Source organism: Littorina saxatilis, linkage group LG14, assembly GCF_037325665.1.
Source record: "Littorina saxatilis isolate snail1 linkage group LG14, US_GU_Lsax_2.0, whole genome shotgun sequence".
Classification (NCBI taxonomy): Eukaryota; Metazoa; Mollusca; class Gastropoda; order Littorinimorpha; family Littorinidae; genus Littorina; species Littorina saxatilis.
In genome coordinates this window covers 21365863-21390083 of record NC_090258.1, presented here as the reverse complement: position 1 = coordinate 21390083, position 24221 = coordinate 21365863, and the positions used below count along the sequence as shown (strand labels likewise).

Here is a 24221-nt window from a genome sequence, read left to right as displayed (position 1 = left end):
GCTGAGAAGGATAGCACGCTTTTCTGTACCTCTCTTCGTTTTTATATTTAGTCAAGTTTTGACTAAATATTTTAACATCGAGGGGGAATCGAAACGAGGGTCGTGGTGTATGTGCGTGTGTCTGTCTGTCTGTCTGTCTGTGTGTGTGTGTGTGTGTAGAGCGATTCAGACTAAACTACTGGACCGATCTTTATGAAATTTGGCATGAGAGTTCCTGGGTATGAAATCCCTGAACGTTTTTTTCATTTTTTTGATAAATGTCTTTGATGACGTCATATCCGGCTTTTCGTGAAAGTTGAGGCGGCACTGTCACGCCCTCATTTTTCAACCAAATTGGTTGAAATTTTGGTCAAGTAATCTTCGACAAAGCCCAGACTTCGGTATTGCATTTCAGCTTGGTGGCTTAAAAATTAATTGATGACTTTGGTCATTTAAAATCTGAAAATTGTAAAAAAAAAAACAAATTTATAAAACGATCCAAATTTACGTTTATCTTATTCTCCATCATTTGCTGATTCCAAAAACATATAATTATGTTATATTCGGATTAAAAACAAGCTCTAAAAATTAAATATATAAAAATTATTATCAAATTTATTTTTTCGAAATCAATTTAAAATCACTTTCATCTGATTCCTTGTCGGTTCCTGATTCCAAAAATATATAGATATGATATGTTTGGATTAAAAACACGCTCAGAAAGTTAAAACGAAGAGAGGTACAGAAAAGCGTGCTATCCTTCTCAGCGCAACGAATACCCCGCTCTTCTTGTCAATTCCACGGGCACTGCCTTTGCCACGGGCGGTGGAGTGACGATGCTACGAGTATACGGTCTTGCTGCGTTGCGTTGCGTTCAGTTTCATTCTGTGAGTTCGACAGCTACTTGACTAAATATTGTATTTTCGCCTTACGCGACTTGTTATATTTAGTCAAGTTTTGACTAAATATTTTAACATCGAGGGGGAATCGAAACGAGGGTCGTGGTGTATACATGTGTGTCTGTCTGTCTGTCTGTGCGTGTGTGTGTGTGTGTGTGTGTGTAGAGCGATTCAGACTAAACTACTGGACCGATCTTTATGAAATTTGACATGAGAGTTCCTGGGTATGAAATCCCCGAACGTTTTTTTCATTTTTTTGATAAATGTCTTTGATGACGTCATATCCGGCTTTTCGTGAAAGTTGAGGCGGCACTGTCACGCCCTCATTTTTCAACCAAATTGGTTGAAAGTTTGGTCAAGTAATCTTCGACGAAGCCCGGACTTCGGTATTGCATTTCAGCTTGGTGGCTTACAAATTAATCAATGACTTTGGTCATTAAAAATCTGAAAATTGTAAAAAAAAATAAAAATTTATAAAACGATCCAAATTTACGTTTATCTTATTGTCCATCATTTGCTGATTCCAAAAACATATAAATATGTTATATTCGGATTAAAAACAAGCTCTGAAAATTAAATATATAAAAATTATTATCAAAATTAAATTGTCCAAATCAATTTAAAAACACTTTCATCTTATTCCTTGTCGGTTCCTGATTCCAAAAACATATAGATATGATATGTTTGGATTAAAAACACGCTCAGAAAGTTAAAACAAAGAGAGGTACAGAAAAGCGTGCTATCCTTCTTAGCGCAACTACTACCCCGCTCTTCTTGTCAATTTCACTGCCTTTGGCTGCCATGAGCGGTGGACTGACGATGCTACGAGTATACGGTCTTGCTGAAAAATGGCAGCTACTTGACTAAATATTGTATTTTCGCCTTACGCGACACAGTTTCATCTTATTCCTTGTCGGTTCCTGATTCCAAAAACATATAGATATGATATGTTTGGATTAAAAACACGCTCAGAAAGTTAAAACGAAGAGAGGTACAGAAAAGCGTGCTATGCAGCATAGCGTAACCACTACCCCGCTCTTCTTGTCAATTTCACTGCCTATGCCGTGAGCGGTGGACCACGAGTATACGGTCTTGCTGCGTTGCATTGCGTTCAGTTTCATTCTGTGAGTTCGACAGCTACTTGACTAAATATTGTATTTTCGCCTTACGCGACTTGTTTTAACTTTCTGAGCGTGTTTTTAATCCAAACATATCATATCTATATATTTTTGGAATCAGGAACCGACAAGGAATAAGATGAAAGTGTTTTTAAATTGATTTCGAAAAAAATAATTTGATAATAATTTTTATATATTTAATTTTCAGAGCTTGTTTTTAATCCGAATATAACATATTTATATGTTTTTGGAATCAGCAAATGATGGAGAATAAGATAAACGTAAATTTGGATCGTTTTATAAATTTTTATTTTTTTTTACAATTTTCAGATTTTTAATGACCAAAGTCATTGATTAATTTTTAAGCCACCAAGCTGAAATGCAATACCGAAGTCCGGGCTTCGTCGAAGATTATTTGACCAAAATTTCAACCAATTTGGTTGAAAAATGAGGGCGTGACAGTGCCGCCTCAACTTTCACGAAAAGCCGGATATGACGTCATCAAAGACATTTATCAAAAAAATGAAAAAACATTCGGGGATTTCATACCCAGGAACTCTCATGTCAAATTTCATAAAGATCGGTCCAGTAGTTTAGTCTGAATCGCTCTACACACACACACATATGCACACACGCACATACACCACGACCCTCGTTTCGATTCCCCCTCGATGTTAAAATATTTAGTCAAAACTTGACTAAATATAAAAACATGTGTACCTGTGTCAAGTTTCTTTTTTGGGAGAGTGTACATTGAGGGAATAAACAAATAATAATTTTTTTCACACTGACACTCCCCAAAAGCCCGTCCAAACAAATGAAGCATTTGTTTTATTCCACAGAATGCCTTGAAGGAACATATGGAACAAACTGCAGTAGTAACTGCACGTGCAACGCAGAACACGTGGTTTCTTGTGATCACGTCAACGGAATATGCAGCTGCGGGGCCGGATGGGGAGGCGTGGCGTGCGATGACGACTTTGATGAGTGCATGACGTCACAAGTGACGTGTCCTGATCACTCGGAGTGTGTGAACACAGCGGGGAGCTATGAATGCCAGTGTCTGACAGGATTTACCAGGAATGCCACCAACAGCTGCACAGGTGACCGTTTAATTAATGTAAACTGTAATTTGCTGGTGCATCTTGTATCCAAGAAAAGACGTGTGTGCACAATACGATTGCAACCAACAGATCAGACTGTAAGTGTTGGTTCTCAAAACAGAGATTTACTTCTTTCTACTTGCAGTGTTCTGTTTTTATATTTAGTCAAGTTTTGACTAAATATTTTAACATCGAGGGGAATCGAAACGAGGGTCGTGGTGTATGTGCGTGTGTGTGTGTGTGTCTGTGTGTGTGTGTGTGTGTGTGTGTAGAGCGATTCAGACTAAACTACTGGACCGATCTTTATGAAATTTGACATGAGAGTTCCTGACATGAAATCCCCGAACGTTTTTTTTATTTTTTTGATAAATGTCTTTGATGACGTCATATCCGACTTTTCGTGAAAGTTGAGGCGGCACTGTCACGCCCTCATTTTTCAACCAAATTGGTTGAAATTTTGGTCAAGTAATCTTCGACGAAGCCCGGACGCCGGTATTGCATTTCAGCTTGGTGGCTTAAAAATTAATTAATGACTTTGGTCATTAAAAATCTGAAAATTTAAAAAAAACAAAAAAATGTATAAAACGATCCAAATTTACGTTTATCTTATTCTCCATCATTTGCTGATTCCAAAAACATATAAATATGTTATATTCGGATTAAAAACAAGCTCTGAAAATTAAATATATAAAAATTATTATCAAAATTAAATTGTCGAAATCAATTTAAAAACACTTTCATCTTATTTCTTGTCGGTTCCTGATTCCAAAAACATATAGATATGATATGTTTGGATTAAAAACACGCTCAGAAAGTTAAAACAAAGAGAGGTACAGAAAAGCGTGCTATCCTTCTTAGCGCAACTACTACCCCGCTCTTCTTGTCAATTTCACTGCCTTTGGCTGCCATGAGCGGTGGACTGACGATGCTACGAGTATACGGTCTTGCTGAAAAATGGCAGCTACTTGACTAAATATTGTATTTTCGCCTTACGCGACACAGTTTCATCTTATTCCTTGTCGGTTCCTGATTCCAAAAACATATAGATATGATATGTTTGGATTAAAAACACGCTCAGAAAGTTAAAACGAAGAGAGGTACAGAAAAGCGTGCTATGCAGCATAGCGTAACCACTACCCCGCTCTTCTTGTCAATTTCACTGCCTATGCCGTGAGCGGTGGACCACGAGTATACGGTCTTGCTGCGTTGCATTGCGTTCAGTTTCATTCTGTGAGTTCGACAGCTACTTGACTAAATATTGTATTTTCGCCTTACGCGACTTGTTTTAACTTTCTGAGCGTGTTTTTAATCCAAACATATCATATCTATATATTTTTGGAATCAGGAACCGACAAGGAATAAGATGAAAGTGTTTTTAAATTGATTTCGAAAAAAATAATTTGATAATAATTTTTATATATTTAATTTTCAGAGCTTGTTTTTAATCCGAATATAACATATTTATATGTTTTTGGAATCAGCAAATGATGGAGAATAAGATAAACGTAAATTTGGATCGTTTTATAAATTTTTATTTTTTTTTACAATTTTCAGATTTTTAATGACCAAAGTCATTGATTAATTTTTAAGCCACCAAGCTGAAATGCAATACCGAAGTCCGGGCTTCGTCGAAGATTATTTGACCAAAATTTCAACCAATTTGGTTGAAAAATGAGGGCGTGACAGTGCCGCCTCAACTTTCACGAAAAGCCGGATATGACGTCATCAAAGACATTTATCAAAAAAATGAAAAAAACATTCGGGGATTTCATACCCAGGAACTCTCATGTCAAATTTCATAAAGATCGGTCCAGTAGTTTAGTCTGAATCGCTCTACACACAAACACACACGCACACACGTACGCACACACGCACATACACCACGACCCTCGTTTCGATTCCCCCTCGATGTTAAAATATTTAGTCAAAACTTGACTAAATATAAAAACATGTGTACCTGTGTCAAGTTTCTTTTTTGGGAGAGTGTACATTGAGGGAATAAACAAATTAAGTAGATGTGCAACGCCAAGGCACTGCATACCCCAGCGAAAGACAAACCTCTCTCTCTCTTTCTCTCTCTCTCTCTCTCTCTCTCTCTCTCTCTCTCTCTCTCTCTCTCTCTCTCAAACACACACACACACGAACACACACACACACACACACACACACACACACACACACACACACACCCAAGTTACACACGTACACACGTACACACATACACACTCACTCACACGCACTCACTCACTCTCTCACACACACTTCACTGTACACACAAAACACACCCCCATACGCACATATAGACAGACGGACATACACACCTTTACAAACAAACACACATACACACACACATACACTTACGCACACGCACAAACACAAACCTACCCACTCTCTCTCTCTCTCTCTCTCTCTCTCTCTTTCTCTCTCTCTTTATCTCTTATACAAACAGACACACACACACACACACACACACACACACACACACACACACACACATGTACATACGCACGCCTGTACGCACGCACACACCCACAGACACACAGACACACACACACACATTGACTCACACAAATCTCATACACACAATACACACACTCATACGCACATACACGGTTGGCCTAGTGGTAAGGCGTCCGCCCCGTGATCGGGAGGTCGTGGGTTAGAACCCAGGCCGGGTCATACCTAAGACTTTAAAATTGGCAATCTAGTGGCTGCTCCGCCTGGCGGCTGGCATTATGGGGTTAGTGCATGCTAGGACTGGTTGGTCCGGTGTCAGAATAATGTGACTGGGTGAGACATGAAGCCTGTGCTGCGACTTCTGCCTTTTGTGTGGCGCACGTTATATCTCAAAGCAGCACCGCCCTGATAATTATGGAAACAAACAAACAAATACGCACATAGACAGACGGACACACACACCTTTACAAACAAACACATATACACACTCATACACACACAAACATACACACAAACTCATGTACACACACATTCACACACACACACACACACTCCGGTTGGTCCGGTGTCAGAATAATGTGACTGGGTGAGACATGAAGCCTGTGCTGCGACTTCTGTCTTGTGTGTGGCGCACGTTATATGTCAAAGCAGCACCGCCCTGATATGGCCCTTCGTGGTCGGCTGGGCGTTAAGCAAACAAACACCCACACACACACACACACACACACTGTACATACGCACGCACACACACACACACACATTGACTGACACAAATCTCATACACACATAACACACACTTATACGCACATAGACCGGCACGGTTGGCCTTGTGGTAAGGCGTCCGCCCCGTGATCGGGAGGTCGTGGGTTCGAACCCCGGCCGGGTCATACCTAAGACTTTAAAATTGGCAACCTAGTGGCTGCTCCGCCTGGCGTCTGGCATTATGGGGTTAGTGCTAGGACTGGTTGGTCCGGTGTCAGAATAATGTGACTGGGTGAGACATGAAGCCTGTGCTGCGACTTCTGTCTTGTGTGTGGCGCACGTTATATGTCAAAGCAGCACCGCCCTGATATGGCCCTTCGTGGTCGGCTGGGCGTTGAGCAAACAAACAAACAAATACGCACATAGACAGTCGGACACACACACCTTTACAAACAAACACATATACACACTCATACACACACAAACATACACACAAACTCATGCACACACACATTCACACACACACACACACACACACACACACACACACACACACACACACTCTCTCTCTCTCTCTCTCAAACACACACACACACACACACACACCAAGTCACACACACACACACACACACACACACACACACACACACACACTCACTCACACGCACTCACTCACTCTCTAACAAAAAACTTCATACACACAAAACACACACCCATACGCACATATGGACAGACGGACATGCACACCTTTACAAACAAACACACATACACGCACACACATACACTTATGCCCACACACACACTTACACACACACGAGTACAGACTCATGCACGCGTGCGCACGCACACACACACACACACACACACACACAAATACACACACACCACACACATACGAGTACAGACTCATGCACGCGTGCGCGCATACACACACACACACACACACACACACACACACACACACACACACACACACACACAGTAACACTAACACATGTGCACAAAATGAACACAAACACACACACTGCGCGAGAGAGAAAGACTACAGGGAGGCATGACGTCATGATGCATTAATTGACGTCAAAGACTTTCGACCGTGACGTATTCTTCTTACGCGAGCTTTATCCATAGACTTGGAAACTACGGAATTTCTACCCGTCCAAAGCGGCCTGGGGTGGCGTTTGCTGAAACAATGGGGGCGCCTATTTTACCCACCGTATTTTTGTTAGTATGGTCCCCATTTTTGGTGAACTTCCATCTCCAACTGTAGCACGTAGCCGGGCACAACGGATCCTTCTTTATCATGTATTATTCGGTGTGCACATTTCTCAAATCGATTACAGTATAGCGTTCACAGGATACCACCAGCTTCGCTGGGATAATAATTTTTTTCACACTGACACTCCCCAAAAGCCCGTCCAAACAAATGAAGCATTTGTTTTATTCCACAGAATGCCTTGAAGGAACATATGGAACAAACTGCAGTAGTAACTGCACGTGCAACGCAGAACACGTGGTTTCTTGTGATCACGTCAACGGAATATGCAGCTGCGGGGCCGGATGGGGAGGCGTGGCGTGCGATGACGACTTTGATGAGTGCATGACGTCACAAGTGACGTGTCCTGATCACTCGGAGTGTGTGAACACAGCGGGGAGCTATGAATGCCAGTGTCTGACAGGATTTACCAGGAATGCCACCAACAGCTGCACAGGTGACCGTTTAATTAATGTAAACTGTAATTTGCTGGTGCATCTTGTATCCAAGAAAAGACGTGTGTGCACAATACGATTGCAACCAACAGATCAGACTGTAAGTGTTGGTTCTCAAAACAGAGATTTACTTCTTTCTACTTGCAGTGTTCTGTTTTTATATTTAGTCAAGTTTTGACTAAATATTTTAACATCGAGGGGAATCGAAACGAGGGTCGTGGTGTATGTGCGTGTGTCTGTGTGTGTGTGTGTGTGTGTGTGTGTGTGTAGAGCGACTCAGACTAAACTACTGGACCGATCTTTATGAAATTTGACATGAGAGTTCCTGACATGAAATCCCCGAACGTTTTTTTTATTTTTTTGATAAATGTCTTTGATGACGTCATATCCGACTTTTCGTGAAAGTTGAGGCGGCACTGTCACGCCCTCATTTTTCAACCAAATTGGTTGAAATTTTGGTCAAGTAATCTTCGACGAAGCCCGGACTCCGGTATTGCATTTCAGCTTGGTGGCTTAAAAATTAATTAATGACTTTGGTCATTAAAAATCTGAAAATTGTAAAAAAAAACAAAAAAAATTATAAAACGATCCAAATTTACGTTTATCTTATTCTCCATCATTTGCTGATTCCAAAAACATATAAATATGTTATATTTGGATTAAAAACAAGCTCTGAAAATTAAATATATAAAAATTATTATCAAAATTAAATTGTCGAAATCAATTTAAAAACACTTTCATCTTATTTCTTGTCGGTTCCTGATTCCAAAAACATATAGATATGATATGTTTGGATTACAAACACGCTCAGAAAGTTAAAACAAAGAGAGGTACAGAAAAGCGTGCTATCCTTCTTAGCGCAACTACTACCCCGCTCTTCTTGTCAATTTCACTGCCTTTGGCTGCCATGAGCGGTGGACTGACGATGCTACGAGTATACGGTCTTGCTGAAAAATGGCAGCTACTTGACTAAATATTGTATTTTCGCCTTACGCGACACAGTTTCATCTTATTCCTTGTCGGTTCCTGATTCCAAAAACATATAGATATGATATGTTTGGATTAAAAACACGCTCAGAAAGTTAAAACGAAGAGAGGTACAGAAAAGCGTGCTATGCAGCATAGCGTAACCACTACCCCGCTCTTCTTGTCAATTTCACTGCCTATGCCGTGAGCGGTGGACCACGAGTATACGGTCTTGCTGCGTTGCATTGCGTTCAGTTTCATTCTGTGAGTTCGACAGCTACTTGACTAAATATTGTATTTTCGCCTTACGCGACTTGTTTTAACTTTCTGAGCGTGTTTTTAATCCAAACATATCATATCTATATATTTTTGGAATCAGGAACCGACAAGGAATAAGATGAAAGTGTTTTTAAATTGATTTCGAAAAAAATAATTTGATAATAATTTTTATATATTTAATTTTCAGAGCTTGTTTTTAATCCGAATATAACATATTTATATGTTTTTGGAATCAGCAAATGATGGAGAATAAGATAAACGTAAATTTGGATCGTTTTATAAATTTTTATTTTTTTTTACAATTTTCAGATTTTTAATGACCAAAGTCATTGATTAATTTTTAAGCCACCAAGCTGAAATGCAATACCGAAGTCCGGGCTTTGTCGAAGATTATTTGACCAAAATTTCAACCAATTTGGTTGAAAAATGAGGGCGTGACAGTGCCGCCTCAACTTTCACGAAAAGCCGGATATGACGTCATCAAAGACATTTATCAAAAAAATGAAAAAACATTCGGGGATTTCATACCCAGGAACTCTCATGTCAAATTTCATAAAGATCGGTCCAGTAGTTTAGTCTGAATCGCTCTACACACACACACATACGCACACACGCACGCACACACGCACATACACCACGACCCTCGTTTCGATTCCCCCTCGATGTTAAAATATTTAGTCAAAACTTGACTAAATATAAAAACATGTGTACCTGTGTCAAGTTTCTTTTTTGGGAGAGTGTACATTGAGGGAATAAACAAATAATAATTTTTTTCACACTGACACTCCCCAAAAGCCCGTCCAAACAAATGAAGCATTTGTTTTATTCCACAGAATGCCTTGAAGGAACATATGGAACAAACTGCAGTAGTAACTGCACGTGCAACGCAGAACACGTGGTTTCTTGTGATCACGTCAACGGAATATGCAGCTGCGGGGCCGGATGGGGAGGCGTGGCGTGCGATGACGACTTTGATGAGTGCATGACGTCACAAGTGACGTGTCCTGATCACTCGGAGTGTGTGAACACAGCGGGGAGCTATGAATGCCAGTGTCTGACAGGATTTACCAGGAATGCCACCAACAGCTGCACAGGTGACCGTTTAATTAATTTAAACTGTAATTTGCTGGTGCATCTTGTATCCAAGAAAAGACGTGTGTGCACAATACGATTGAAACCAACAGATCAGACTGTAAGTGTTGGTTCCATCGTTAAAGTGTAGAGGTCATTAGAGGTCACGACAAAATATGAGCCGGATCGCTTTGATAGTTTCCCAGAAAAGTCCAACGTTAAGGTGGTGTCTACGGACGGCCGGCCGGCCGGACGGCCGGCCGGACAGACTAACACTGACCGATTACATAGAGTCACTTTTTCTCAAGTGACTCAAAAACTGACAATCTAGTGGCTGCTCCGCCTGGCGTCTGGCATTATGGGGTTAGTGCGAGGACTGGTTGGTCCGGTGTCAGAATAATGTGACTGAGTGAGACATGAAGCCTGTGCTGCGACTTCTGTCTTGTGTGTGGCGCACGTTATATGTCAAAGCAGCACCGCCCTGATATGGCCCTTCGTGGTCGGCTGGGCGTTAAGCAAACAAACAAACAAACAAACTGGGCAGAACCGTCGTCTGCTACAAGAAAGACGGTTTGCGTGACACGTTTCCGGGCTTTTCTTTTTTCAAACTTTCAAAACTTCGAATTGTACTGATCTTGCCTTGATGAAAAAAGAATTCTTTTATGATTTAAGAATGTTTGTGTAATAAGCTGTCAATTTATTATCTAGATTATCTAGATTTTAAAAGTTAGTTCTAGCGCCAAAACGAGACGCCTGATTTGCTGATCAGAGGGTCCACGAAAATAAATTCTTTGAAAATTGCTCGCTCTTTATGTAGGGCACCTAGGATGTTCTCAAGCAGTGAGTGTTTAAACGAAAGGGCGTTTGTACTGTGTGTAAAAGCCTGACATTATCTGTGATGGTTTACGGGAGGCTTACTGTGCCTTTAACCCTTAAGACATGTAGTCAAAACGTGACTAATAGTCAAAAGCACACAAGCTTGCTTTAAGCAAGCACATATAAATGCACTGAATAATCATTTAGATCTTGAATCATACAGAAAGTCGGCACATTTTCTTTTGTACATTTTTTAGGAAAGACGAGTTTCTATTGTCTTAATTTAATTCGTACACAGCACTAACTTTCGAAACATCAGGTGCTTTAAATTACAGGAATGGGGTATGAGAAACGTTCGATGCGATTTGTTCACAACTGTCACACACTTCTATGAGATTAGAAAGATATTTCATACCTAGCTGCCCATTGTGACATCACATGCTGCACGCCCTAGATCCTGGAACGCCTAGTTGTGTCCCCCGCAGGCGCTACACCCAATTTTGTCCCCCGCATTAATGCCTTAAAATAGTAGATAACCAGACTTTCTTGTATTGAAGTTTATATCATACTGACCGGTACATGTTTTTGCATCGGTTCAGCCAGTTTTCTTACCATTTAAACTCTCGTGTACTACACAAGAGAAGACATTTCACCAAGACAGGTCAGAAATACTGTCTCCCACGTTAGAAAATATAAAATAACACAAAGCATGGTCAACAGAAGGGCTTAAATCTTCTTGCGTGTCAAAGTCTAACTACTTGTGGATACTGCTTTTCATGTTTAAATTTTAGCTTAGCTTAGTTTAGACTCACGATGGGCACAAAGATCAACAGTGCAATTTGCCAGGGTAAGATCCCCCGCAGCTTGGTCGATTTGCCTGCTACACCCCACCGCAACACGAGGGTAAGATCCCCCGCCGTTATGGTTATCAGAAAGAAATCGCATACAGCTATGGTTTTCTTCAAAATCCACAAATTATCGATGTGATTGGCATCTGATATCTTCAGATGTACTCCAACATTTGGCACAAGCAATAAGTCACCGATTAACTATTGTTTTAGTGTGTGTGTGTGTGTGTGTGTGTGTGTGTGTGTGTGTGTGTGTGTGTGTGTGTGTGTGTGTGTGTGTGTGTGTGTGTTTGTGTGTGTGTGCGTGTGTGTGTGTGTGTGTGTGAAATTATTGCACATAAATATGTCCACTTCACACAGGAAGCTGTGAGGTTGTTGCTTTTTGCTTTGAGTCCAGAGGGATACTGTTACAGTCATGCCAGACTTTAGATGATGAGGAGAACCGTTTGACTGTGCTTTTTAACAGAGCAGATAAACACATTTTTAAAAAACACTCAACACTCAACACTCTCTTTTTTTCCCCCTTTTTGTGCGGTTTGGTCTAAATAAACAAAACAAACTTCATAACTGCGTGCAGAAGTCTATCATACTAGAAGTACTCTACTATCATTACTATCAGTCGACACGCGGTGATACAAGTCATATATATGCCCTTTGACCTTTTCTTGGGGATATCCCGTTCTAAAAATAGAATACGGGATTTTGGGAGAACTGTTCAAGGGCACTTACACACTATATTAGATTTTCAATACACGACTCAAAACCTTTGGGATAAATTAAAAAGAACAAAATACCAGAATATTGAGTACAGAAAAGGAGAAAAAAGTTAAAAAATTGAGAAAAATGCTTTACAAATGTCTTTCCCTTTACGGGACTTGAACTTGAGACCGCCGGAACTGGAGGCAAACGCACTACAACCCTGCCAACGAGGCACACGAAATATAAGCGTGAAAACTAAAACTTAAACTGCAAACATACCTTCCAGGTCCCCGGGTCCTCGATCGAGCATTTGTCGACTCGTCGACTTCCTCGCTCGTATTTGTGTTTTGTACGTTTTCTTGATCTCATCATTACATGTAGTGGCGGTGTTACCTATAGGGCATTACATTTTCACCAGAGCCGTTGTTACATAAAAAAAAATAGAATGGACGGTAATTCTGGGGAAATTGTCCCGCTAGAAGTACTCAATAATTATGCAACCTTTTTATGATTTCGATTCATTACAGAATCCAAAACGTTTGGAATGAATAAAATACAAGAATTACGAGTTAAAAAAAAAATACGAAAGATAATTGCCGTCGAAGAGGATCGAACCCTGGACCACGAGTGTTAGGAATAGCGCATGATCGGGCACTTTACCAACTGAGCTATTCTGTCGCACTGTAGGCGAGGGAGATTTTAACTTCAAATATTACACTTGATTTCTCGAGCGTTGGTATCAGTATTGACTCGACTCGAGTTTCCGAGTCTCTCCGTTCGTACGTGTGTTCTGTTCTATTTATCTCACTGTTCGAGGCAAGTTAAGTTGATAACTGAACCTATGCTCCAGTTACTTTGTATACGTTTGGAAAGCAATATCAAGTAGCGATAATATCAAGCCTGACCGACATTATGTTGTGGTCTGGCTACAAAATGCATTGACCAATCGCCGAAAGGCGCTGACGTCATTGCATGAAAGGATTTTCCTACCCAAAATCCTCTATTCTTGATGACATACAAAGAATTTTGTTCGGGAAGACGACGATCTTTGGACGGTTTATTATAATATAAAGGGAAGCAAGCGGTTAAAAACGGGCGTCAGTAGAGCCAATGAACAGTGATGTAAACTTGAAGTGTTCCATCCACTTGTGCTGCGTGTTATATTAAACTGTCCAACACACTAATTTTTAAATTTCATAGATAATCTAGTTTGTAACTTTTATGACATGAAACCCTCTAATGGTGTATCGTTTTGCAAAATTACATAACCATTATGTCATTCTTCTGTTTTACCTTCGTGGCATTTTCAGCGCCTCAATTACAGGCGCAGGGAGTGTCACTGAATTGCGGTTGATAGGACTTGTTCCTCTCTGCCACTTGAGGCTTAGACAGAGGCAAAAACATTAGGGCGCCATGCACGTGATTTTCGTGCAGACAATCTTTTTGTAATTCAAAAAAAGGGCGACCACCCAGTAAAGTCTCGGTTCAATGATGTTCTTTTTGTTGTTTGGTGGTTAGCCACAATGTAAAGTTTTGACAAACTTCAAACTGGAGTTTGGTGCTTCTCCTCTAACATGTTTAAAAAACATGTGTCAAGTTTCTTTTTTTGGGAGAGTGTACATTAAGGGAATAAACAAATAACAAATTGTTTCACACTGACACTCCCCAAAAGCCCGTCCAAACAAATGAAGCATTTGTTTTATTCCACAGAATGCCTTGAAGGAACATATGGAACAAACTGCAGTAGTAACTGCACGTGCAACGCAGAACACGTGGTTTCTTGTGATCACGTCAACGGAATATGCAGCTGCGGGGCCGGATGGGGAGGCGTGGCGTGCGATGACGACTTTGATGAGTGCATGACGTCACAAGTGACGTGTCCTGATCACTCTGAGTGTGTGAACACAGCGGGGAGCTATGAATGCCAGTGTCTGACAGGATTTACCAGGAATGCCACCAACAGCTGCACAGGTGACCGTTTAATTAATTTAAACTGTAATTTGCTGGTGCATCTTGTATCCAAGAAAAGACGTGTGTGCACAATACGATTGAAACCAACAGATCAGACTGTAAGTGTTGGTTCTGAAAACAGAGATTTACTTGTTTCTACTTGCAGTGCTCTTTTTGTTTCTTTCTCAAAAGAGTCAAGATAAGAAAGGAAGAATGCAGGTAGTGTTTCGCCTCTACTCGAAGTTGTATAGTTGTCTTGTCCATGGTCCCGTTAAAATTCGCTTTCTAATATAGTGTTGTCGTTGTTGTTGGTGGTGGTTGGGTAGACTGTGGTGGGGGTAGCAAGTCGGTCATATACTGTGTTTTATTTGCAGCTGCATGGGTTGTTTTTGTTTGTTTGTGAGGTACTGTCTCGTTTGACATTTCAGCCCTTGGAGTACGCATATTCATGCGGCATGTGACATGATTTTGTACCGGCACGGTTGGCCTAGTGGTAAGGCGTCCGCCCCGTGATCGGGAGGTCGTGGGTTCGAACCCCGGCCGGGTCATACCTAAGACTTTAAAACTGGCAATCTAGTGGCTGCTCCGCCTGGCGTCTGGCATTATGGGGTTAGTGCTAGGACTGGTTGGTCCGGTGTCAGAATAATGTGACTGGGTGAGACATGAAGCCTGTTCTGCGACTTCTGTCTTGTGTGTGGCGCACGTTATATGTCAAAGCAGCACCGCCTTGATATGGCCCTTCGAGGTCGGCTGGGCGAACAAACAAACATGATTTTGCATTGGTTGCAGAGTGTGGCCCTAACATGTTCGGAGCAGCCTGCACCCGGCAGTGCGACTGCACTGTAAACACTGAATCCTGCAACCACGTTGACGGCACGTGCGTATGCAAAGCAGGATGGGAAGGCACGCGCTGTGAAAGGGACATCAACGAGTGTCTGACCAATCAGAACAGCTGTCCAGGTGACCACATGATCTGCATCAACCAAGATGGCGGGTTTACCTGTGATTGCGAAAGAGGGTACAACAAGGACGGATCCAACATATGTCAAGGTAAGTAGATATGATTACGCTGAATAATGGTATATAGAAAATGTTTACAGGAGGGATTTCCTTGAAAGTATGTTTCTTTTACAATAGTTAGGACCAATTATGCTACAGAGATCGTCGCATGTACAGCAAATGCTATAGGCTACTATTTTGCATTCTGCTTCATACGTCGGTTTTCATTGATGTTTGTTCGAAAACGTAGATTTGGCTACGAGTTTTCTTGAAAGGAAAGACAGTTGGGATTAATATATTCCTTTACTGTGAACCTCGTTCTGTTTACAAATATAACTTATCACGTAAGGTATTCATAACGAAACTGTTCAAAGTTGCGACAGAAATTGCATCGCATAAGTGAGAAGAGTTGAGGAACGTACGAAGAAGACTGCAATAAGACATAAACTGAAGGAAGTGTAATTTTTTTCACGCCGTCATTCCCTGTGTGTCCATCCCAACTGCATTTAATGAAGCATTTACATTATTTCACAGAGTGCCCTGAAGGAACATATGGAACAAACTGCGGTAGTAAATGCACGTGCAACGTAGAACACGTGGCTTCTTGTGATCGCGTCAACGGAATATGCCAGTGCTTGGCCGGCTGGGGAGGCGTGGCGTGCGATGACGACTTTGATGAGTGCATGACGTCACAAGTGACGTGTCCTGATCACTCTGAGTGTGTGAACACAGCCGGGAGCTATGAGTGCCAGTGTCTGACAGGATTTACCAGGAATGCCACCAACAGCTGCACAGGTGACCGTTTAATGAGAATATGATGTGATTTGTTGATGCACTTTCAATCCAAAAAAACCCAATGTGTATACAATACGATCGATTGAAACAAGAATAGCATAGGCCTACTGCACGTGTTGGTTCTAAAAGCAGAGAATGATTTTTCTCTTTTTGCACTTTTTATTTCTCTCGAGTAAAAGTAAAGTAATAATATAAATGAATGTAGACAATCGTTTGCATCTTTTCAGAGATGTATAGTTTTCTTGTATATATGGTTCTTCTATCTGTTAAAATTTGCGTTTAAGATAGCGTTGTCGTTTTTGTTGGTGGTGGTTAAGTAGGCGGTGGTGATGGTGGCTGCGTGGTCAACATCAACATATGTTGTTTTATTTTATTTTATTTTTATTTTATTTTATTTTTTTTATAGATGGAATATCGTTTGCTATTTCAGCACTTGGAGTACGTATATTCATGCGCTATGTTGTTTCTTTCTCATGTCAGTTTGTGGGAGAAAAGTATTATTTATGTTTGTAATTTGATTATACAGAGTGTGCTTCCAACACGTACGGGAAAAATTGCACTCAGCAGTGCATGTGCACCGCAAACACTGAATCCTGCAACCACGTTGACGGCACGTGCGTATGCAAAACAGGATGGGAAGGCACGCGCTGTGAAAGGGACATCAACGAGTGTCTGAGCAGCTGTCCAGGCGACCACATGATCTGTGTCAACCAAGATGGTGGCTTTACCTGTGAATGTGAAGATGGGTATATGAAGACCGAATCCAACATCTGCGTAGGTGAGCACATGAACACAGGCCGGTTAGAAACCCGACAAAAATAAATAAAAATATATTTAATTAAAAGTGACCCTCCACCACGGAATGAGTCGGATGTAAGAAAATGTAACAATACACAAATCATGCAAAGGTGACATGCGACTCATTCCGTGGTGGAGGGTCACTTCATTACCTCTGCGGGCTGGCATGAACTTGCGATGATATTTGTCATTTGCATCAAACATTTGGGTTGGACGAAGTAACTTGTTGCTTTGGTCGGACTATTTCAAATGATTTCACCCGCCTTTGCAGTCAAAAATTATATAGGCTAAAACTAATCTCTTTTTATGACGCCCTTCTTTGAAGATATATCACTTTTCAGCCGTTTTCTTTTTTTGGTCCGTTTTCAATGGTAAAATTGTTATTTGAGACACTTTCGGATTTGAAGCTGTGTATATTAATCAAACCATACTGACCTGTTTATATATTGGTTGCAGAATGTGGCCCTAACATGTACGGAACAGCCTGCGCCCGGCAGTGCAACTGCACTGTAAACACTGAATCCTGCAATCAGGTTGACGGCACGTGCGTATGCAAAGCAGGATGGGAAGGAACGCGCTGTGAAAGGGACATCAACGAGTGCCTGACCAGTCAGAACAACTGCTCAGGTGATCACGTGATCTGCGTCAACCAAGATGGCGGGTTTACCTGTGATTGCGGAAAAGGGTTCAAGAAGAACGGATCCAACATATGCCAAGGTCAGTAGATACGATTAGGATGAATAACATTATATCAAAAGTTTTTTCAAGAGGGCCGAGGATTTCCATTGAATTATGGATCTATTTCGATAGTTAGGACCAATTATGTTACTAAAATCGTCACGTGAACTGCAAATGCTATTCTATTTTGCACTTTTGCTTAATTCTTCTCATTTGGTTATTGTTTTGGTTCTTTGTTTGTTTGTTTGATTGTTTGTTGTTGTTTGTTTTTATTAGTGTTTGCACCGTTACGTATGAATTTGTGCATGTCAGTACTTCTGTCCGGTGGGTTTTTTTCCGTTTGTGATAACTTTACGTTTTAAAGAAGTTGAGACGGCAACTAAGATTCTGATCCTGAAAAAACGCAAAGGATGTCACAGACCAGAGTAACTGTAGGCCCATTTCCTGGTTGCCCACTGGGTCAAAACCGCCAAAAAAACATGTTCACAAACTAAATAAGCTTGCTGTCATGGATGGACACCATTCATTTCCAGTATTCTTGCCACACAGCTTTTATGTCTTTATTTGAGGCTTGGCTTTTAGCAATAAACACGTCTGAGCAAACTCTAATGGCATGTTGTTTCAGGGTAAGATCAGAGTCATGGGTAAACCAAAGAACGTGTATGTTTTGGAGAAAAGAGCGTTGGTTTGTTTTTTCTTGAAAGTAGTCTGAGAAAGAAGTCGGGTGTGCATTTGGGTTAACTTTATGGGCGGAAAGGACACTTTCTCTTGCTAAGAATTGAGTTTAAATTCTCTCTCTCTCTCTCTCTCTCTCTCTCTCTCTCTCTCTCTCTCTCTCTCTCTCTCTCTCTCTCTCTCTCTCTCTCTCTCTCTCTCTCTCTCTCTCTCTCTCTCTCTGACGCAAACTTTATTTCAATGATATAAAACGTTAAGAAACAATTAAAGACAGAACTCAAACACCACACACAAACAAAGTTTGACAAACTTAACGAGACATTACATGCTCAGCAAAAACAGATAAGCAAAATCCAGAAAGAAAATCATTGTCTAAAATCAGAACTTGGCGAATTGAAAAAGATTCTCAAAACTCAGAGGCTGGAAAACAAAGACATACAGGCACCTGAAAAGGAATCTCCAAAAGATAACAACACTACAACAGACACTCCTTCCAGCGTGAAAGTTTCCTCCAACAATAGCAGCCCTGTGAAACTGGCCAACATGTTCGCTGCTTTAACAGAGATGGACACTGAACATTCTACTATAGACGTGACTGCACCCTCATCCCCTGCACCAACACCAACATCCCATGAAACATCTGAAAATTCATCCAAAAGCCCTTCAAAAAACATGAAATCTCTGGCCGACTCAGCCACTCGTACCAAGACTTCAAATACTGGCCCCAGACAGCAAGCGCCTCACCAGGACCAGACCCCCAGACAGCGCTTGGCGGAGTTCAGAGTTGCGTTTGACACAACGCATGTCCTACTTGGCGACTCTGTCCTCCGTCCGGTCAGACCGGACTTGTTGTTTCGGGAGAGACAGACCGAGAATCTCAGCGTGCCTGGCCTCAGTGTGGATGACCTTATGCACTGGATGAGTCACATTCCCCAGTGCAAACAAGTACAACTTGTCATCGTCCACATTGGGGTAAATACCTGCTGGGCGAACACAATAACTGAAAGCCTATGGACCAGGTGCATCAGACTAACAAATAAAACATTCCCACACGCACATGTTCTCTTCTCGGGGATCATCCCTCCCCGAGGAGAACATATTGTTAAGAAGTCGGTGCTGACCTCCAATCTTGCTCTTGCAAGAGTGTGTGACAGAGAGGGTGTGACATTTGTGGACCACACAACCACATTCTGCACTGGAAACGGTGCCCCTCGCAAAGCGCTGTACCGTGACGCACTTCACCCTAGCCAACAGGGCACCAGCCGACTGGCATGCAATATAAAGTATGCCTGCCTGCCTCGCCAACCGGAGCAGCAGAGCCTTGGACAACGCAGGACTCTACTGGAACCCCCGCGCAGGACTCTTCTGGAATCCCCAGCTTTGGTGCCGGGGTCGGACTACCCCCCTGAGCACCAATGGCTGTCCTGTCAGCAACAGCCGAGGCAGCCGAGGCACCAACGCCTACCGTCACCTGCCAGACATGAGGGTCAAATGAATTTGACCCCCCACTTCTCTCGACGGCAGGAACCTCGTCCAGCAATGTGTCGAATGCCCAGTCGAGACGGCGGCACCACCGCCACCGGCGATCGCCGCATCCAAGGGCCAGGACGTCAGACCACATCCCCCTCGCCACCTCCCTACCGCTGGCACTACGAGCAGCGTCAGGCGGGTCAACTGAGGTCTCAGCCTTCCTTGCCATCCCCCTACGGCTGGCACAGCGAGCAGCATTACGGATGGAACAGCGAACAGCAACAAGGTCAACAGAGGTCGCCCCCTTCACTCTTCCCCGCCCACCATGGCCAGCCTGTGCTCCCTCCGTGGTACTACTATGACCCAGCAGTCCCGCGATACACACAGCCCCTCTTTCATAGTAACAGCCGCATAACTGAAGGAACATTTGTCTAATCATTTAAAAGGACAGAGTATCACTAAGTATGTGTGTGTGTGTGGGTGTGTGTGTGTATGTGTGTGTGTGTGTGTGTGTGCGCGTGTGTGTGTTAGGCAAACTTAAATTCAATCATTTTTTTTTTTTTTTTTTTTTTAAACAACAATACAAGTGTTGTGGATATGTTTGTTTATACATAATGGCCGTATTACTATAAATTCGAAACAAAAACTAAGGTGTTCTTACCGCCTTAAAGTGAGCAAAATAACGTTGTTGCAGAGGAAACGCTTGAAGTTTTTGAAAGACAGAGAGTTTGGTAGCAAACTGACAATTCATTCTTCAAAGTATATTAGCAGTGACTGATTATTCTTTTAGGTCTACAGCGTGTGCTTAAAGGCAATTATGCAAGTGAATCTGTGAATATTCTTAATTAAGCTTCCCTTGCACTCTAGCCTGAACCTGTGAAGATCTCTTGAGAATCAGAACTCTATTACAACTGATGATTGTGTCGATTCATTTTGTGAAGCCACAAAACGTTCAGAGTTAAATCAGTTACTGATGATTCTGATCTGATACTGTGTCCGCTATTATCAATTTGGGACTGTGTGAAAGCCCTCCATTCTCGTCACTCATTCGCGTGTCATTAATGTGACTACTGGTGTTTCAGTTATTTCACTGTCGGGTCATTTTACACGTTGAATTTGAGTTAATTTGCTCTGGTTAATTCTTGTTACTCTTAAGTCTACTTATTTCTCTTTGTGTAAAGTAGTGTAGCTTTTTTCTCTCTTTGTTTTGTCTTTCGTTTGAGTTTGACACCAAGTGTTCAACTCCATTGGTCGCATCTCTGGGTGTATCTGTGTATAGTATAATTTACTATTTTCTCCTTATTGATTATTGATTACGTTTGGTGTTTTAAGGTAATTTTGATTTCTTTCTTTCTTTTTTCTTATTCTTAAAACGTGAAAACACTGTTTTGAGATTTATCATGAGTAATTCTTCTACCTCATGGCCCACAAAAGAGGGTCTTCGTATTGGACACCTTAATATCAACCATGCAATTAATAAATTACACGAGGTTTCCACCATGCTTTTAAACTCAGGAACACATTTTCATGTTATGGGGTTTACAGAATCAAGACTATCTGACACGATTTCGGATTCTGAGGTTTGTGTTCCAGGTTACAGTGTTGTACGCAGAAACCCCCAACAATGTAAAGAAACGGGATTGCTTGTGTATATAAGTGAATCATTGACCTACACACGTTTAACACATTTAGAACAGTTTGTGGAATCCGTCTGGATCGAGGTCAAATTAAAAAAGGCACCTCCAATGCTTATTGGTTTCTGCTATAGAAATCCAGCAGAACGTGTAAACTGGACGGACAAATGTTCACATATGTTAGATGCTGCTTTGTTAGAATCAAAAGAAACTATTCTCTTAGGAGATTTTAATATAGATTTATTAAAACAAAATAAACCATGGTTAGATATGTTCAACCTTTATGATCTCAAACAAGTCGTGAACACCCCTACTAGGGTTACTGCATCTACAAGCACTTTGATAGATCATGTCTATGTTTCTAACACCCGTAACGTTGCAGAAGTTTGTGTTCCAACCAGCGGCTGTAGTGATCATTTTCCTGTTTGTCTCACGTGGTCAAGAAAGGGTGTAAAAATCCCCAAAGTTGGTCACAAGACAGTAAAGTACCGCTCCTTTACTAAATTTAACGAGAACGCCTTTCTTGTAGACTTAAGTAATTCTTCTCTCTCTGATGTTTATAATTATACGGATCCTGATGATGCAATAACACACTGGATAAATGTCTTCACAGAAATATACGATAAACATGCCCCGTGGAGAATTAAAAGAGTCAAGCAAATAGTAAAACCTAAATGGTTTGATACTGAATTACAAGATGCTATTGGCCATCGTGATTTCTTAAAATCAGTTGGTAAGGAAGCGGAGTATAGAGAACAGAGAAATAAAGTAAACTCACTTAAACGAACAAAAAAGATCAAGTACTTTCATGACCTAGCGTCATCAAAGCAAAATTCAAAGAATATATGGAAAGCAATAAATGAACTTACAAATAAAACGATTGCCAGTCATTCAAGTTGTGTTAAGGACATATCCCCTGATGATTTAAACACGCATTTTTCTAAAATAGCTGAAAAAGTTATTACAAATGACAAATCCAAGTTGAACAATTTGAAAGTGTTAGAAGAATATTGTGAGTCGAAACAAGTTTCAAGTCAAGCAAATATTCCTCTACTTACAGTACCTGAAGTTTTTTACGCACTTACACACCTTAAGCAAACAGGCTCCCGGGGAATCGACGGCCTCGATGGTAGGATTCTTAAATTGTCAGCCCCTGTAATTTCTGAAACACTCACTTACCTTTATAATCTTTGTTTAGGAAAAAATTATTTCCCAGTCGCCCTGAAACAGGCTAAAGTCATTCCTCTGTTTAAATCAGGTGACAAAAAAGACCCATCAAACTATAGGCCAATTTCAATATTGTCTGTTTTATCAAAACCACTTGAAAAACACATTAACAAACATATTCTAACGCATCTTAACCAAAACAATTTACTTCACCCTAAACAATCGGGTTTTAGAGCTAACCATTCCTGCCATACTGCCTTAGTTTCTCTTGTTGATCAATGGCTGGAGAAAATCAACGACAATGAATTCTGTGGTGCCATTTTTGTTGATTTTGCTAAAGCCTTTGACGTTATTGATCACACGTTATTACTGAGAAAATTCGCATTGTATGGCGTCGGAATCGAAACTGTCAAACTTATTAGTTCATTTCTCACCGGCAGACAACAAACTGTACTAACAAACGCCTCGGCGTCGAGCATGCAAGAAGTAAAATACGGTGTACCACAAGGATCGGTTTTAGGACCCCTCCTCTTCTCTATATACATTAATGACCTCCCCCTATATATTCAAATTGTATGTGAACTTTTTGCAGTTGACACCACAATTCACTCCAGCAACACAAATTTAACTCGCTTATCAGAATCACTTCAAAGAAGTTTAAACCAGTTGACAGCGTGGACTGAACTAAACCATATGTCTCTTAACCCAAAGAAAACCAAATATATGGTCATAACAACAAGACAAAAACGCCAGAATATTTATTCAGCTGGTCCTGCTTTAATGATAGATGGTGAAATAGTGGAAAAAGTCGACCATCACAAACTGCTGGGTGTTAATATCGATAACAACTTGTCTTGGTCAACCCACATAGAGCAACTTAGTAAAGTGGTGTCAAAGAAAGTGTACCTCTTATCTAGAATTAAACACTTCCTGAACTGCCACACCAGAAAATTATTCTTCATTGCTCATATTCAATCTGTTATTGATTACGCATCCACTCTATGGGACTCAGCAAGTGAAAATTCCTTAAAACCACTTAGCAGATTACATAAAAGAGCACTAAAAGTAGTATTACTAAAGCACACTACCCTCACAGAGTTAGACTACATACATGTAGGGATCTTACCTCTAAAGTCAAGACTGCTTTTTAACAAAGGAATCTTTATGCATAAAATTATATCCGAAACTTTACCCCAAACCATTTGTTCAAAGTTCTCTTTGAAGAATTCACACCACCTTATGAAATTTAACACTCCTCTTCCTAGGATAGACTTATTTAAGTCTAGTCTAGTTTATTCAGGTGGCCGTCTCTGGAACGCTCTTCCGAATGCCTTACGGGAAGCTACCAGCACAGATTCTTTCAAAAACAAATATATATCCCATTTAATGAAAATAGTATATTCTTGAT

General features: G+C 41.0%; 1 protein-coding gene across 1 annotated transcript in view; it reads left to right on the top strand.

Annotated features, from left to right (window-relative positions):
- Nucleotides 1–24221, top strand: part of LOC138946546 (fibropellin-1-like) — a 90675-nt gene that overhangs the window by 52874 nt on the left and 13580 nt on the right. Inside the window, exons 9-16 of the mRNA XM_070317988.1 lie at nucleotides 2839–3099; nucleotides 7710–7970; nucleotides 10047–10307; nucleotides 14358–14618; nucleotides 15387–15647; nucleotides 16131–16391; nucleotides 16918–17169; nucleotides 17646–17906. Coding sequence (XP_070174089.1) covers nucleotides 2839–3099; nucleotides 7710–7970; nucleotides 10047–10307; nucleotides 14358–14618; nucleotides 15387–15647; nucleotides 16131–16391; nucleotides 16918–17169; nucleotides 17646–17906 — 2079 coding nt within the window. The remainder of the gene's footprint in view (nucleotides 1–2838; nucleotides 3100–7709; nucleotides 7971–10046; nucleotides 10308–14357; nucleotides 14619–15386; nucleotides 15648–16130; nucleotides 16392–16917; nucleotides 17170–17645; nucleotides 17907–24221) is intronic.